At 42.3% G+C, this 18,524-nt stretch overlaps 1 protein-coding gene across 1 annotated transcript in view; it reads left to right on the top strand.

Moving 5' to 3' along the window:
* srp68 (signal recognition particle 68) overlaps positions 1-18,524 on the top strand; it is a 67,291-nt gene that overhangs the window by 32,615 nt on the left and 16,152 nt on the right. Inside the window, exons 9-13 of the mRNA XM_055654142.1 lie at positions 4,949-5,047; positions 6,194-6,264; positions 8,276-8,429; positions 12,054-12,148; positions 18,167-18,296. Of these exons, the coding sequence (XP_055510117.1) occupies positions 4,949-5,047; positions 6,194-6,264; positions 8,276-8,429; positions 12,054-12,148; positions 18,167-18,296 (549 nt within the window). The remainder of the gene's footprint in view (positions 1-4,948; positions 5,048-6,193; positions 6,265-8,275; positions 8,430-12,053; positions 12,149-18,166; positions 18,297-18,524) is intronic.

Here is an 18,524-nt window from a genome sequence, read left to right as displayed (position 1 = left end):
AACGAAGAGGCAGGCGTAGCTGGAGAACATGCACGTGCCCATGGCTATGCATTTGATTTGTGTAAAGTTGAAGGAGTAGAAAGGGCAGTCCATTGCAGTTTTAAAGCAATAGCACTTTGAAAGTAACAGTCTGTGACGTGTGCTGTAGCAACAATGTATGGCGAAAATTTCTGGCAAGTCAATTTCTGTTGAAGAAGGCCACGCTACCTGACATTAACCTTTACTTTTATCAAATAAGATACCAATGTTTCTTCAGTTGCGAGGGATATGAAGGCAGCCTTGATAGAAATCTACAAATAGAGTTGACGTGGAAAAGCTTTTCCCACTGAGAGTAGGGAAGATTCAAACAAGGGGACATGACTTGAGAATTAAGGGACTGAAGTTTAGGGGTAACATGAGGGGGGACTTCTTTATTCAGAGAGTGGTAGCTGTGTGGAATGAGCTTCCAGTGAAGGTGGTGGAGGCAGGTTCGTTTTTATCATTTAAAAATAAATTGGATAGTTATATGGACGGGAAGGGAATGGAGGGTTATGGTCTGAGCGCAGGTGTATGGGACTAGGGGAGATTATGTGTTCGGCACGGACTAGAAGGGTCGAGATGGCCTGTTTCCGTGCTGTAATTGTTATATGGTTATATAGTGGGGAACTGGGAATCTTCAGCCAAGTTGCACAAAATCTATAATAAAAATCCTGGAATCAAATAATAAGGAAACCCTAATAATAATATGATGCAATTTTAGGTAAATTATTGGAGTTCTTTGAGAATGTTCATTGACATGTTAGCTAGAATGTAACAAGCAGGTTTAGCAGATTGCAACGTTTAAGACGCAATTAGACAGATACATGGATCGGATAGGTTTTGTGGTATATGAGCCAAACATAGGCCAGTGGGGCTAGTGTATATGGGACATGTTGGTTGGTGTGGGCAAGTTGGGCTGAAGGGCCTGTTTCCACAGCGTATGACTACATGTTCTAGGAGTATAATTATTCAAAGTGCCAATGCCGTTCCAATCAAATTTCTCATAGGTGTGAACTCCCTACACATAAAATGGCTATTTACCAAAATGCATTGGCAAAATGACATGAAAAATACTTAACTGATCCTAAACCACATTAGGCTATCTAGAAGTTATTACACGAACACAAAATTTTCCCCATCACTTTAGTCTGGAGATCACGAGCAAGAACTATGGTGCATACAACATTTACCATTAGCATTTGTTAGCATAGTTGCCCATGACTGCATTTTCACAAACCCAACATTAATGTAATATTGTGCATAATTGCTTACAAACCTGCTAAACTAGGTGCCCAACCCCAACCAGACATGCCAACTTTGTATATGAATGTTGTGCAGCCTGTTGTACTGGCTAAAAGGGTGTTAGCTCCTCTTAGACTCATTCTGCAAGGAATGTTTACCCAACCACACCTGTGTGTGTCATATTTCCATCCTCCTTCACCCACACACCCCCCTCAAAGTATTAATCAATAATTGTAGATTATTTTATGTTAAATTTATATTGGTGTACAAAAACCACAACTGAAGCATAGGTAAACAAGAAACTGCAGAACCTAATTACAAAAAAAGCAAAGCCTTCACTTATCTCAATGGGTCAGGCAGCATCTCTGGAGAACATTGGTGGGTGATGTTTCAGATCGGGACCCTTCTTCTGACTAATTTGTGGTGGGAGAAAGTTGAAAATGAGGGGGAACAGGACAAAGCCTGGTGAGATAGAGGTGAGAGGGGTTTTGATAGGTGGATGAGAAGACAAAAGGTGCTAGATAAGGTTAGAAGAGGTACAAAATGTGAAGCTGGAGGAAGGAATGTAGGTGGAAGGGGAAAATTTGGTTGAGGTGGGGCACAGTGAAGAAACTGGGTGGGGGGTGTTTTTTTGTGGGGTTCTTGGGTTTGGAGAATTCAATGGTCAACATTGAAATTACTCTAGCACCTTGTGTCATTTTTTTGTAAACTGGCATCTGCAGTTCCTCATGTTTAAAACAAAGATTCATGACCACCTCCCCGACCTCAGCTACAGCATTCAGTGGTCCTATTGTAGCTACATCAGAACGATCAATTGCAGGCTAGTTCGCAGAGTATCTGCATGGAATATAGGTGGAGGAGGAGTGGAGAAATGGGTGCACATGGGGAAGGGAGGGAGCATGGCAAAGAGTTGTGGTTAGTTACCTAAAATGGAAAATTCAATATTGTTAGATTGTAGCAGAATTTGAGGTGATGTTCCTCCAGTTTGTGTATGGCCTCACACTGGCAATGGAGGCAGCCCTGGACAGAAAGGTCAGAATGGGAATGGCAAGGTGAGTTAAAATGGTTAGCAAATGGAAGCTCTACGGACTGAGCACGTGTTCAGTGAACAGTCGCTGAGTGTACGCTTGGTCTTGTAAAGGAAACCACGTCAGCAACTCCAGATTCAGTAGATGAGGTTGGAGAAGGTGCGTGTGAACGCATTTCACCGACCTGGAAAAAATGCTGGGGTCCCTGGATGGATGCAAGGGAGGAGGTATAGGGACAGGTGTTACATATAACCATATAACCATATAACAATTACAGCACGGGAACAGGCCATCTCGACCCTTCTAGTCCGTGCCGAACACATATTCTCCCCTAGTCCCATATACCTGCGCTCAGACCATAATCTTCCATTCCCTTCCCGTCCATATAACTATCCAATTTATTTTTAAATGATAAAAACGAACCTGCCTCCACCACCTTCACTGGAAGCTCATTCCACACAGCCACCACTCTCTGAGTAAAGAAGTTCCCCCTCATGTTACCCCTAAACTTCAGTCCCTTAATTCTCAAGTCATGTCCCCTTGTTTGAATCTTCCCTACTCTCAGTGGGAAAAGCTTTTCCACGTCAACTCTGTCTATCCCTCTCATCATTTTAAAAACCTCTATCAAGTCCCTCCTTAACCTTCTGCGCTCCAAAGAATAAAGCCCTAACTTGTTCAACCTTTTTCTGTAACTTAGTTGCTGAAACCCAGGCAACATTCTAGTAAATCTCCTCTGTACTCTCTCTATTTTATTGCCATCCTTCCTATAATTAGGCGACCAAGATTGTACACCATACTCAGAATTGGCCTCACCAATGCCTTGTACAATTTTAACATTACATCCCAACTTCTATACTCAATGCTCTGATTTATAAAGGCCAGCACACCAAAAGCTTTCTTTACCACCCTATCTACATGAGATTCCACTTTCAGGGAACTGTGCACAGTTATTCCCAGATCCCTCTGTTCACCTGCATTCTTCAATTCCCTACCATTTACCATGTACGTCCTATTTTGATTTGTCCTGCCAAGATGTAGCACCTCACACTTATCAGCATTAAACTCTATCTGCCATCTTTCAGCCCACTCTTCCAACTGGCATAAATCTCTGTAGACTTTGAAACTCTACTTCATTACCCGCAACCCCACCTATCTTAGTATCATCTGCATACTTACTAATCCAATTTACCACACCATCATCCACACCATCATCCAGACAAATATCTCCTGTGGTTGCAGTGGAAAGTATCATATTGTATGACTATGACTTTAGAATTGCTTTGGATCAGTGGACTGCTCCATATTCAATGACACTGCAGCAAATCTAGATGAATATTTTACTGCAGTCACAGAGTTCGTCAAGTGTGTAGAGGACTGTGTATCAACAAAGATGATACGTATGTTCTCCAACCAGAAACTTTAAACAGCGAGCTCCATTCCTAGGTCAAGTCCAAGTCTACAGCATTCGTCAAATAGTTCCAAATGATACGCAAAATCGACCTAGGGCCTTTGGAAAGCAGTTATGGATGCTCTGTATCTTGTATCATACTTTGCATTGGGAAGGATACAAAGAATGATACAAAGGCAGGAGATGCAACACAGATCTCTACATATCTTCCCTTGCCTCCATGCAGGGACCCAAACGGCTCTTCCAGGTTAGGCAGGTATTGGCATGCACCTCCTCTAACCTTGTCCATTGCATTAGATGTTCTCCATGTAGCCTCCTCGATGTTGATGAGACCAAATGCAGACTAGGCAACCGTATTGACAAGTAACTGTGTATTGTCTCCCCATTGCCTAGTGCAAATAAATAGTGATCCTATTTCCCAGCCATTTCTATTCCCCTCCCTATCTCCACACTTATCTGTCTGTCCTCGGCCTCCCCCGCTGCCAGGGTAAGGCCAACCACAAACTAAAGGAGTAGCACCTCAGTAGTCTACATCCTGAGGGCATGAACATAAAATCTGTAATTTTAGGTAACTTGCTGTTCTGCCATCCCCATACCTCAAATTCCCATACACACTTATTTACCATCACACACCGCCTTCTCACTCGCCCATATAATCTGCCCATCCACACTTCTCTCAGCAGGCCCCTAAGCCCCCAACCTATGTACCTTTGCTCCCGGTTGCTAAACACTTTAATTCCTCCCCCATTCCCATACTGACCTTTCTATCCTGGGCCTCCTCCACTGTCAGAGTTAGGCCCAGTGCAAATTGGGGGAACAGCACCTCGTATTTCTCTTAGGACGCTTGCACCATAGCAGTATGCATATTGACTTCTATAACTTCAAGTAACCCTTGATTTCCCCCTCCATCGCTCCGCCTTCCGAGTTCTCCGACCATTCTGACTGTCCCCTTGATTAAAACCTATCTCTGAATGCTTCGATGTTGCCTTCTACTAGCTAACACTGATCTATTATACAATTTCCCTGAACTGCATCTGCTTTGTCTCATTCTCACACCTTGCACTTCCTTAACTGTGTCCCTCTCCCCTGACTCTGTCTGAAGAAGGGTCTTGAACTGAAATGTCACCCATTCCTTCTATCCAGAGATGCTACCTGTTCCGCTGATTTACTCCAGCATTTTATGTCTATCTTCTATCTAGAATTATCTAGAAATAGCTGCAGTTGTCTTATTCTCAAATGGTTTCTGTTACAGACGACAACAGATGAGGCCAAGGAGCGACTGTACGAGAGCTTGTTGAGTGAGTGCCGTGATGCCATTCAGGCAGTTCGTGAGGAGCTGAGGATTGATCCGGTAAGATTGAGCGAAAGGCTTTTGGAGAAATGTAATAAAAGCTGCAGATGATCATTTACTGATATGCACTTGTGTAGCTGTGAGCATTGACGCATTTTACTACTAATTGGGTCAGTTCCATCTTTCTGCCTTTACTCCATTTCTCTTTATAACATTTTTAGATTTTACTCCTGAATAATTTAATATTATGTCCCTTAGTTGTCAGTTTCCCACTAAGGGAAATAATTTCTCTATCTATGAAAAAAACAGTGCTGGAGGAACTCAGCACATCAGGCAGCTTCTGTGGAAGGAATGGCGACGTTCGAGTTGGACCCTTCTTCAGTCTGATTTCTCCAGCACATATTTCGCTCAAGGTTTCAACAGCTACAGTTTCTTGTTGTCTCTGCCTTAATTTCTCTATTGTATAAGATCTTTTTTTCACCTTGAATTGATATCCCTGTCATCTGTACTGAAGGGACTCAGTTATGTTATCTCCGAACACCTCTACAAAACTGATATTCTTCAAGGTGCAGTGTCTAAAATACTGTACTTTGAGTTTGGTCATTAAATAACATGTTTAATGCTAATCATGCGTGGTTAGAATACTGACATTAGTAATTAGCTGGTTGGGCTGTGATTTCCATTTTAATGTCAAACGCGTGTTGACATTGTGAACCGCTTGGAAATGTAATGCAGGGAAACAAGGAGTATTGAGTACCATGTAGGAAAGAGCAAATTGATCTTCCTATTCACTTACATATGTTTTGAGTTGATATTTTTAGTATGGCAAGTGAGTGAGTGCTAGTATTGAATGAGATTAAAGTCAGGCAGAGATGAAGGATGGCTAGGGTTAAGACCATGAAGGAATTGATGAGGAAGAGATATTGAAGGGATTTCTGTCCCAAAAATTGCATTTTGTTTAGGCATTTGGCAAAATAAAGTTCTTATGTATCTGGCAATAGAACATCCTACAATATGATGCAATAATGGTCAATGAGAAGAAAAAGCTAAAAGGTGTATTCTTGTGCGTTTTTAAAAAACAAAGATAAGGTGCAAATTTTCTTTCACATTTATAAGGTTTAGACCAATTGAGTTTATTGGCAGATAGAAGATGGTGCAGTATGCATGATTATAGCATTGCTGGCTATTTTCTTGTGCTTCATTCAGACACAGAAGCAGCGGGAGCGATCTCTAGAGCTTGACCCGGGGAAGGTGTCTGGCCTACAATATCTCCACAGGTATGTATTTGACTTAATAGGCTTTTTATTTTGAGCGCTGCTGAAGACTGCTCTGGTTTTTGCAGCATGCAATTGAACTGCAGACACCAAGAAGGATATAAATGGGTGGTGCTATATTTATTGCTGGTAGCAACTATGGGATGATAGAGCTCTTATGTGTGAACGTGTATGTGAATGAGGGTAAAGTCTTTTTTACTTGTCTCCTGCTATTCAGTAGTCTCTCAAAATCTGCTGGAGGCAATGTGCATTCCAGAAATGGACCATGCAAATATCTAAGTAAAACCATGATTAGACCATTTGCTCCTTTCAGCCTGCTTTGCCAGGTGAGAACCATAACTAATTTGTTTGCCAGGTGTCTACTTTTAAAACCCTATGAAACTGATCCTTGAAATAAGGAGTTCCTATCTTCCTAGCACAAACAGCTTATGTTGCCATCTGGCAATAGAACATCCTACAATATGACACACAAATAATGGTCAATATGAAGAAAAAGCTAAAAGGTGTATTCTTGTGCGTTTTTTTTAAAAAAGACAAGGTGATAGAAGTGGGCGAAGACTATATGGTAGCTTTTATATAATGGTACCACACATTTAAGAAAAAAAGGCATTCTGACATCTTTCACTCAGCACCAGAGTGAAAACAAATTATCCCTAATCCTGAGGTTGTAGGAAAGAACTATATATGCTGGTTTAAATCAAAGGTAAACAGAAAATGCCAGAGTAACTCAGCGGGACAGGCAGCATCTCTGGAGAAAACGAATGGGTGACGTTTCAGGTCGAGACCCTTCTTCAGTCTGAAGAAGGGTCTCGATCTGAAAGGTTGCTTATCTGTGTTATGAAGCTGCTTGACGAGCTGAGCTGCTCCCGCACTGTCTTATCCTTGTCTGCATGTAATAGCACCTGTATCCCTAGTTTCTCATTGATACGAATATGGTATTCCAGGTCGCTACCCATGTCTTTAGCAGGCAGGCATATAATCCATCTTTTAAAAGAATATTAATTGATTTGACATCTGTGATCTCTGGTAGCAAATTCCATATAGAAACATAGAAAATAGGTGCAGGGGTAGGTCATTCGGCCCTTCGAGCCTGCACCGCCATTCAATATGATCATGGCTGATGTTCACTATCTTCAAAGTTCCAATTATATCAAGGGACTTCTTAACATCTTGTCCTGTGTACTTGATTCCTTCTCATTCTTAACCCAAGTGAATACAAAACCTAGTCAATCTAATTTATCCTAGTATAGTAGGCCCTCCATCCCAGGAATCAGATTGGTGAGTGCTCTATGGCATACATCTTCTCTGAGTAAAGCGATCAAAACCACACAATGCATCCGGTGCAGTGGCATCAGAACCATGTATAGCTGCAGCAATACATCTTAGCTCCTTTATTTAAATCTCTTGCTGCGAAAACCATGATATAATTTGCTGCGTTCGATGCTTATGCCAACACAATTTATCTCAGGGATGCCTAAGTCTTATAGAGTAATAGAGTCAAAGAATTCCAAAATAAAATGACACTGTGTCTGAAGAAGGGTTACGAACGAAAATGTCACCTATCCACGTTCTGCAGGGATGCTGTCTGACCTGCTGAATTACTCCAGCATTTTGTGTCTTTCTTTGGTATAAACCAGCATCTGAGTTCCTTGTTTTTCCAAAATATAATTAGCAGGTTTTAGTCACCTGCAAGGTGTATATGTTGGCTTCTTGCCTCAGCCCAATTTTCATTAATAATGCATAAGATTAAACTATTGTCCAATGTAGTAAGGCATAATTTTGCAGAAGATTCTTATTCTATTTGTTAAGCTCGTGTTAGAATTATTGGAAAGGGGCTAGATTATTGAGTTCCATAAGCCTATGTGTGACGAATCTGAATTTTAACTACTTTATTTGTATCTACCAATTGATTTAAAAAAAAAAAAAAGTTTTAAATACCTCTTCGGTAATATAGTTTGAGTAAGACTTTGTGTTCTCCATAGCTCAGTATTCATTATTGCTTGCATTCACACAGCTACCTTGCATACATTAAGCTTTCCACGGCAATAAAGCGCAATGTTATCATGGCTGAAGCCTTGCAGAAGCAGCTGAATGACCCAACACAAGATGATGGGAAACGTGTGTTGCGGCCACAAGACTTGATTCGACTCTATGACATTATCCTGCAGGTAAGAGATGGGTTTATAAGGTGATATGTGGACCTGGGTTCTTTGTGGAGTTACATCTGATTCGGGTGCCCTTGAGTTAGTTACAGTATGCAATAAAATAAACAGGAAATGTTGGAAGCAATCGGCTAACATCTGTGGAAATAGACACTAAGCTAATATTTCAGATTGAAGACATTTTATCAGAACTGGGAATGAAAGCAATTGTTTTAAATTGATAGCGGCTGCAGATACAACCAAATGATCTAATGGGATTAGCAGAGCTGCCAAGTAGTACGGATTTTCCGTATTTTGTACGGAAATGCGATAAGAATACTGATTTTGCGTCGTTAAATACTGATTTTTTTTAAATCGGCCCGACTTCCTATTTGATTAACATACCACTCGCCAATGGAAAAGTAATAACTTGGCGAAATTGACAAGATCTTGCTGTTTAAATAATACAAGGATATAAAAAGTCATACTGTATCTCTAAAAATTATAGCAGATTAAATCTATTAGTATTTTAAATTTCAAGATCTGGGTGATTATTTTTGTAAGCTTTGATCTGCCTGTCCTGCTCCAGGTTTACTAGAATGTTGCCTGGGTTTAAACAACTAAGTTACAGAGAAAGGTTGAATAAGTTAGGTCTTTATTCTCTGGAGTGCAGAAGGTTAAGGGGGGACTTGATAGAGGTCTTTAAAATGATGAGAGGGATAGACAGAGTTGATGTGGATCAGCTTTTCCCTTTGAGAATAGGGAAGATTCAAACAAGAGGACATGACTTCAGAATTAAGGGACAGAAGTTTAGGGGTAACATGAGGAGGAACTTCTTTACTCAGAGAGTGGTAGCGGTGTGGAATGAGCTTCCAGTGGAAGTGGTGGAGGCAGGTTCGTTGGTATTATTTAAAAATAAATTGGATAGGCATATGGATGAGAAGGGAATGGAGGGTTATGGTATGAGTGCAGGCAGGTGGGACTAAGGGAAAAAAGTTGTTCGGCACTGACTTGTAGGGCCGAGATGGCCTGTTTCCGTGCTGTAATTGTTATATGGTTATATGGTTTAAACAGAGCGCTGTCAGTTTAACGCGTGGGAATTTAAACGAAGAGCTGTCGGCTACAGCGCTGTGGGTTCTAAATATAGCGCTACCGGCTGGAGCGCTATGGGCTTTAAACATAGCGCTATGGCCACAGCATTATGGGTTACAGACTGTTTGGGAAAATTCTTAACAATGAGTCTGGAATTCTCTTTCTCGGTAAAAGTTGAGCCTTTGCTTATTTTTCAGGCAGTGGTAGAATTCTGGATAAGGCTATTGGTGAAAGGTTACCAGTGGGATAGCAGTGACATTGGGATTGGCCTTGATTTTATAGAACTTGGATGGGCTCAAGGGGAAGAGAGAGAGGGGGAGGGGTGGAGAGGATGGAGAGGGGTTGAAGAGGGAGGGAATAAGAGGGAGGGAGAGAAAAAGGGAGGGGGGGAAGGGGGGAGAAAGAAGGAGGGAGGGCGAGAAGGAGAGAGGGGTAGGGGAGGGAGAGGGGTAGGGGAGGGAGAGAGCGAGGGAGGGAGAGGGAGGCTTCCAAAATGGCTTCTACATCATCGTCTGTTGCTAAAAGCAGGAAGCAGCCGTTCAAACAGCAATATACAAAGAGATGGCAATGAATGCACTGTCAAGTAAGGTGCATTGAAAACATGTCAATTGGCAGCAAACATGCATTCTTGTACTCTTACATGGGTATGACCGCACATTTTTTTTTAAACAAAATTTTCAGAGTAAAAATACTGATTTTCAGGTACTAGAATACTGAACTGCTCTGACAAAACTTGGCAGCTCTGGATTAGGCCAGGCTTGCAACATCCCTTGGCGGAAGAAGTTCCTCAAGTTTTGTTCGGCCACAAACAGGTTAGAATGGGATGAAGAATTAAAGTGGCAAGCAATGGAAAGTTTAGGATTCCCTCTATGGAACAACCATAGGTGCTTCGCAATGCAGTTGTCAATCTGTGTTTGGGTGTTCTCAATCCCAATCCTATCAGTCTTATGACCTCCTGAATTGTTATTGCAAAAGTTTGAGGATCAGTCCCACTGTCGGTCAGGCCTGTTGCAGCTTTTTCTGTTGTTTTATGACTGGCAGTTTCTGTTGTTGGTCATCCTTGAGTAATATTAGCCCAGTTTAATTCTGTCTCCAGCACCACCTGACCTACTAGAACAACACAGAACCGTATTCGGCCCAATTTGCTTATGTCGACCAAGATGCCCGATCTACTCTAATCCTACTAGCCCATATACCTCTAAACCGTTGCTATTCGTGTACCTGTCCAAATATCCTGTGGAAATAGAGCTGCAATGAAGTATGGTTAAACTTGCATTGCATGAAATAAGACAAAGCTGATTCCTGTGCATAAATACTTCAACACACTTGTCCTGTTCCTGCTCTTTAATGTCATAAATTCAACATTTCAGTCTTCTGTATATATCGGAGTTTAGTTTAGAGATACAGCGCAGAAACAGGCCCTTTGGCCCACCATGTCCACACCGACCAGCGATCCCCGCACATTAACACTATCCTACACACACTAGGGACAATTTACATTTATACCAATCCAATTTACCTACATACCTGTGCGTCTTTGGAGTGTGGGAGGAAACCCACACGGTCACGGGGAGAACATCTGTCGTGACAGCACCCATAGTCAGGATCGAACCCGGGTCTCCGGCGCTGTAAGGCAGCAACTCTACCGCTGTGCCGCTCCTCTGAGCAATAACAATGAGCATTATGCGATGTGTACATGTGAGCAGGTACCATGAGGCATTATTGGATATTAGTTGCCTTGGGTCATAACTGATAGGAGCAGAATTAGTCAAGTTGGCCCATCAAGTCTACCCCGTCATTCAATCATGGCTGATCTATCTCTCTTCCTAACCCCATTCTCCTGCCTTCTCCCCATAACCCGTGACCCAAAGTAATCAAGAATCTTATCTATCTCTGCTTTAAAATTCCTCGTATGTTGCAAAACGTATTTGGCTAATAATGATTATGATTCAGTAAAATATCCATTGACTTGGCACCCACAGCCTTCTGTGGTAAAGAATTCCACAGATTCATCACCCTTTAACTAAAGACATCCCTTTTCATCTTCCTAAAAGAACGTCCTTTAATTCTGGGGCTATGACCTCTAGTCCAAGACACTCCCACTAGTGGAAACATCCTCTCTACATCCACGCTATCCAAACTTTTCATTATTTGGTACGTTTCAATGAGGTTCCTCAATCTTTTAAACTCCTGCGAGTACAGGCCCAGTGCCATCAAACGCTCATCATGTTAACCCACTCATTCCGTGTAAACCTCCTCTGGACCCTCTTCAGGTCCAGCATGTCCTTCCTCAGATATGGTGCCCAAAACTGCTCTCAATACTCCAAATGCAGCCTGACCAGTGCCTTATAGAACCTCAGCATTACATCTCTGTTATTGTATTCTAGCCCTTTTAAAATAAATGCAAGCATTGCATATGCCTTGTCTAGTTATAACTAATCTGAATAACATTTCAAATGTTTGCTCAGCAATACTGAAATATTTTTGGAACCCATAGGCTCTTGTGATGTATCGGGTTCCTTCTACATCTTTTCCTAATATAGCACTTTGTTTGTATAGAATCTTTCAGAACTGCCACAACTATCAGGGCTGGAAGACGATAAAGATTTCCAAGCAGAAGTGGAGCTGAAGACTTCAGTTTACAAGGCATACAGGTAAGAATGGAGGAGGGAGGGTTCTCTTCATTGCTCTTCAATGAAACAATTACTCCATTAATTTCTTAATCCCTGCCTTTGGGCAGTTCTCAATTGTATGTAGTATTCTACAGCCAATGAGCCTGGAGAAATGAGAGATATCGGGTAACATTGCAGACTGACCACATTCTGCGTGAAATGCAATGCGCACCCACATTTGGTCATTTAGATTAAATGTCTTTTTTCTTCAAGAGATATGATCTCATGTGAGTCATGTGCCCTCTGGGAGAAAATGCGAGCAAATAGGTGATGTGTGAGTAAAGTATTTGTGCTGACAGAACCAGTAGCAAGGTGGTGGTAATGCCAATAAACTAGAAGCAGACGAGTGGTGTGTGATAGCAGAAAGGGGAATTTACATTTGGTGTTTCCACACCTGGACTCCATGATGCTAAGTTCCGGTCACAGTCCTTGGGTCTCATCAACCCACCAGTATCTGTTTTAAAATAGCCTGTGTCCTGAAGGTGACAGCACCTATGTCCTCTTCCTTACCTTACAGTTGGTCACCTGCCTGTTATCCTGAATGACTAGGATGAAAATGTATACATAACCCTGGAAACCTTTGAGTTCCTTTACATTGCACTGAATCCAGTTCTCCCTCAAGCTAGAAACACTGCACTTGAACTTGATCACTGCAATACATGGTCTACCATCATGGTATAGGAATTACAATGAATATGTCTCAATTGCCCATCTGTGTTAAGAAGCCTTGTGTTTCTTCTTTAATATTCCCTTTCCGTTACACTTAATTACATTTTATGCCTATTCTTTAATGCTTTTGTAGTTGAGCTGTATTTTACATGTTCTATTTCAATACAAATAAATTAATACGCTGCATAATCAGTATTGAAGATACAAAGTGATGCTTTTATTCTCTTTATGTGACTTTTCCGCGTGGATGGTTAAAACAAGTATCAAATGCTTCCCTGGATATCAGTGGCACCCTGCTCTCTAATTAGTTTTTTAATGATTTGTTCAGGAGATGTCTATGTAATTGGCATTTATTGTCCATGCCTAATTGCCCTTAAACCGAGGAGACTGTTAAGTGTCAACCACATTGATGCATCCCGAATCAAGGATCAGTCAGACCAGATAAGGATAGTACATTTTCATCCCTGTAGGACATTAGTAAAACAGATGGGTTTTTATGGTAATCCAGTAGATTCCTGATTACTTTCAAATTCCAGATTTGCTTATCACTTGAATTTTTGTTCTTCATCTGCCATGGTAGAATTACAACTTGCATCCCTGGAAGAATAATCCAGAACTTTGTTGAAAATCCAGTAACGTCATCACTTTTTACTGCTGTTATCCCAAAGTTTATTCAGACGGGTGAGAATCATAACTGTCACAGAGCGTGGTAACTGGCCCTTTGGGCCAACTTGACCATGCCAACCAAGATGCCCCATCTACACTAGTCTCACCTTCCCACATTAGGCGTATATCCCTCTAAACCTTTCCCATCCACGCACCTGTCCAATGTATTTTAAATGCTGTTATAGTACCTACTACCTCTGGCAGCTCACTCCATATACCTACCACCCTCTGTGTGGAAAAAGTTGCCCCTCTGGTTCCTATTAAATCTTTCCCCTCTCACTTTAAATCTATGTCCTCTTTGTTCTTGATTCCCCAACTCTGGGTAAAATAATCTGTGCATCTACCCTAACTATTCTCCTTATTGAGTGATACAGTGTGGAAATGGGTCCTTCGGCCCAACTTTCCCATACTGGCCAACATGTCCCACACTCGTCCCACCTACCCACGTTTGGTCCATATCCCTCCAAACCTGTCCTATCCATGTACCTGTCTAACTGTTTCTTAAATGTTGGGATTGTCCCTGCCTCAACTACCTCCTCTGGCAGCTTGTTCCATACACACCACCCTGTATGTGAAAAAGTTACCCCTCAGATTCCTATTAAATCTTTTCCCCTTTACCTTAAACCTATGTCCTCTGGTCCTCGATTCATCTACAGTGGGAAAGAAATGTTGTACATCTATTCCTCTCATGATTTTATACACCACTATAAGATCATTCTATGATGATCTTATATATGCTCATACAATCACCCCTCATCCTCCTGTGCTCCAAGAAATAAAGCCCTAGCCTGCCTGACCTCTCCCTATAGTTCAGTCCCTGAAGTCCTGGCAATATCCTTGTAAACAATGTCTGTATGTCAATTGTCTAATTGATACCCAAAAAAGCTATTTGAGATACATGGATAGGACAGGTTGGTACATGGATAGGACAGTTTTGGAGGGATATGGACCAAGTGCAGGCAGGTGGGACTAGTGTGGCTGGAACATTGTTGGTGTGTGGGCAGGTTGGGCCGAAAGGCCTGTTTACACACTCAGTTACTCTATGAGACTGATACTTGGAACAATGACTGCTCATTTTCATAGCGCAGAGTTATGTGGCCACCTAGAGTGTCCAGTGCCTGGTAAGCTGACTTTCGGCCAAGATTATATGGTTGCTTGTTTGTAATGACTATTCCACATTTTTTTAAATCACATTCTGTCTTCTTTCACTCAGCACTTGAGTGGAAGCAATCCGTCTGAATCCTGAGGGATTATTTGAGAAATTAAGATGATATGGTCACCCCAAGTGGTGACACTTATTCCTACCTAGTACAGAGGGTATCCTGTTGGTCCTACCTTGAGACAACTGTCAGAGATGGACATTTACTTTATCCACATAATCTGTGAATGTTTTCCACTCTTGGGATTGATGGCATGCATTATTTAACTGAATGAATGAATACGTTTATTGTCATTGCACAATACTGTCCAACGAAATTCCATTACATCTCCTCCGGTTAAAAAAAATATACAAACACGACAACCATTAACACATATGTACGCTTATTAATAAAATAATAAATAGGTATTTTAAAAGAATTTGGCGGCATTTCTTGGAATTACATTTTGCTTCCCCAGTGTTCTCTGTTGGAATTTAGCTCTTTTATCGCACATGGGTAGAAACTATTTTTTAGTCTACAGCGAGCCTTCAGAGTCCTGAATCGCCTCCCAGAGGGTAGCAGAGTAAAAAGGTGGTTGGCAGGGTGGGATGTGTCCTGCTTGATATTTGTGGCCCGGCGCAAGCACCGGGCCCTATATATATCATCCAAGGAGGGCAGTTGAGCGTTTGTAATACTCTGTGCAGTTTTTATAATTCCCTGCAGCGCCCTCCTCTCAGCCACAGTACAGCTAGCAAACCACACCAGGATTCCATAGGAGAGGATACTTTCCACGGCACATCGGTAGAAGGAGAACAGCAGCAGCTGTGAGACGTTTGCTCTCCGCAGAGACCTCGGGAAATACAGCTGCCGATGTGACTTCTTCACGAGAGTGATGGTGTTCATTTGCCATTTGAGGTCCTGGTAGATGTTTATTCCCATGAACTTAAAGCCAGTGACTCTCTCCACCATGTCTCCTTTGATGTATAAGGGAGCAGGTTCCTCTCTCCTCTTCCTCCTGAAGTCAACGACCAGCTCTTTTGTCTTTCATGGGTTGAGTACCAGGTTGTTTTTGGTACACCAGCAGTTAGTTATTGGACTTCATCCCTGTAGGCAGACTCGTCGTTGTTGTTTATCAGTCCCACCACAGTCGTGTCGTCCGCAAACTTGATGATCTTGTTTGTACTGTGTGTTGGTATACAGTCATAAATGTATATTGTATACAAGATGGGACTCAGCACACAACCTTGTGGCGCTCCTGTGCTGAGCGTCAGGACTGGGGAGTAATTGGACCCCATCCTGACAGTCTGTGGGCGATCTGTTTAAAAAGTCCTTAATCCATCCGCATGTGTTTGCATTAACACCCAGATCAGACAGTTTGTCCACCATTCTGCTGGGGATGATTGTATTAAATGCAGAACTAACATCCTCACATATGAGCCAGGACGCTCCAGATGTGTCAGTGCAGAATGTAGAGCTATGTTGATGGCATCCTCCATTGACCTATTAGCTCTATATGCAAACTGATGCTGATCCAGGGTGGATGGGAGTGAGGACTTAATATGGGCCAGGACCAGCCGTTCAAAACACTTCATCACCGTTGAAGTGAGAGCAACAGGGCTATAGTCATTCATGCTGGTAATGGCTGTTTTTTTGGGTACAGGCACGATGGTAGCAGCCTTAAAGCATTTAGGAACAGTGCACATTGAGAGAGAGAGGTTAAAGATGTTGCTGAAAACCTCCGCTAACTGGTCTGCACAGTCCCGCAATACTCTCCCTGGGATGTCATCTGGGCCAGCAGCCTTCCTGGGTTTGACCCTGTGGAGTGTGTTCTTCTGACGTCCTCCGTACTCACAGTGAGTGGCACAGTGAGTGCCAGGTCGTCAGTGCTGGGTGCGGCTGCAGGTGCAAGCTCCGCCTCATTCAGCTCAAAACGGGCGAAAAAATGGTTGAGCTCCTCAGCTAGCGAGTTGTTACTGCTGCAGATGATCGCCCCCCCCCTTGCCCTTGTAGTTTGTGAGTTGCTGAATGCCCTGCCAGACACGCCGAAGGTCCCTCTCGTTAAAATACCCCTATAACCTTCTTCCATAGGCTGTATTTGCCTCTTTAATGGCTCTCTTTAGTTTAGATCTGGCAGTGCTGTACAATTCATCACTGCCAGATCTAAAGGCTGAGTTGCGTTCCCTCAGCAGTTTCCTGACATCCATGGTTTGTTGTTTGGGTTACTGTTTGTTGAGTAAATATACAGTTTGCTTTGTTTGATGTAAATGGAGCCTGGCCTTCAACTCATTCACACTAACAAAATAGCATTCCTTTAAACAGAGCCAATTTTAGTATGTTTGCTAACACACCTTGGATCCCATGTGCCCTAATGAAAAGCCTTGCTAAAGTCCATGTAAAACAGCATCTACCACATTGCGTATGTCAATGTTCTTTGTTACCTCAAAAAGCAATCGATCAGATTTGTGAGACAGAACTTCCCCTGCACTAAACCATGTTGCCTCTAAATCAGTCCCTGCTTTTCCTAGGGAACATAAGGCCTGTCCCTTAGTTTTTTCTCCAATACTTTCCTTACGATTGGACACACAGTGTGTCTGCAAAAAGATCCTACCATTGGTCACATTCCCATCCTTTTCTTGGACACTACTTTCTCCAAAATTCCTTGGTTCACTCATCCTTTCCTACCAACACCACCCTCTCCCCAGATACTTTGCCCTGCAACCGGATGATATGTAACCACAGCTGCCCCTCCAGATGAGATAGAGGTTCATGTGCATCTCCTCTAACAACCATCTGCATTTGGTGTTCCCAATGTGGTCTCCTTTACATCAGTGTGACCAAGCATAGATTAAACGACCATTTCGCAGAACACTTGTGCTTGGTCCACCCAAGGAAGGCTGGATCTTCCTGTTGTTAATCATTTTAACTCCCGTTCCCATTCTCATACCCATCCTGGGTTGCCTCTCTTGGCAGAGTGAGGCCACACACAAACTGTAGGAACAGCACTTTGTATTCGGCTTGGGTAGCTTACTCCCCAACAGTATGAGCATTGAATTCTCCAATTTCGGATAACACCCTACCTTCTTCTTGTGCCCCCAATCCCCCCATGTGCACCCATTTCTCCACTATCCTGCCCCCTTCTCCCATAAACACCGCCCCCCTGACCAATCCCCTTCCACCTAAATCCCTCCCTCCAGCTTTACATTTCATTCGTGTCCTTACTTGAGTGAGCCGTTCATAGAGTGAGTCTCTATCCTTTGTCAACCCATCTGCTAATCAAAATCCCCATCACCTGTATCCACATTACTTGTAAGTGACAAGTGGTAGGTGGATACAGTTGATGAGGGCCTTATCCTGCCTTCACCACTTTTCCAGCTTTCTAGAGATTCTTTCTACCAGAGATATCAAACTAACCACTGGTTAGTCTCTGGTGGTTTTTTTTTTTGCGTTACCGAGCAGTTGCACAGCGTAATGGGGGTTTGGAGGAAAGGTTTTTTTAGCTTTTGCCTCAATGTCTTTTATTTTATAGGTGTTTTTTCATTGCTCAGTCCTATGTGCTGGTAAAAAAGTGGAGTGAAGCCCTGGTTCTATATGAGCGAGTCCTTAAATACACCAGTGAAGCACAGACCCAAACTGCAAAATTGACAATTATTTTACAGGTATAGTATTGCCAAATCCATATTCTTATAACAATCTATTTATTTATTTTTACAGGAAATAAACAGTATAAAAAGAAAGAATGTGTTTTTTTGGTGCAGCTATCAAATGTGTCTCTTGATTAATCAGTTGGGAAAGGCATAATTGTAGTTCTTGTAGACATACAGTCCAAAAATATTATCTTTGGGCCACAGAGTCTGAGCCAGCAGTCAATTAGATGTGGATGGGAA

The sequence above is a fragment of the Leucoraja erinacea genome, chromosome 23 (assembly GCF_028641065.1).
Source record: "Leucoraja erinacea ecotype New England chromosome 23, Leri_hhj_1, whole genome shotgun sequence".
Taxonomy (NCBI): domain Eukaryota; kingdom Metazoa; phylum Chordata; class Chondrichthyes; order Rajiformes; family Rajidae; genus Leucoraja; species Leucoraja erinaceus.
Note: the sequence above shows the minus strand (reverse complement) of the source record. Positions and strands in the feature narration are given on the sequence as shown.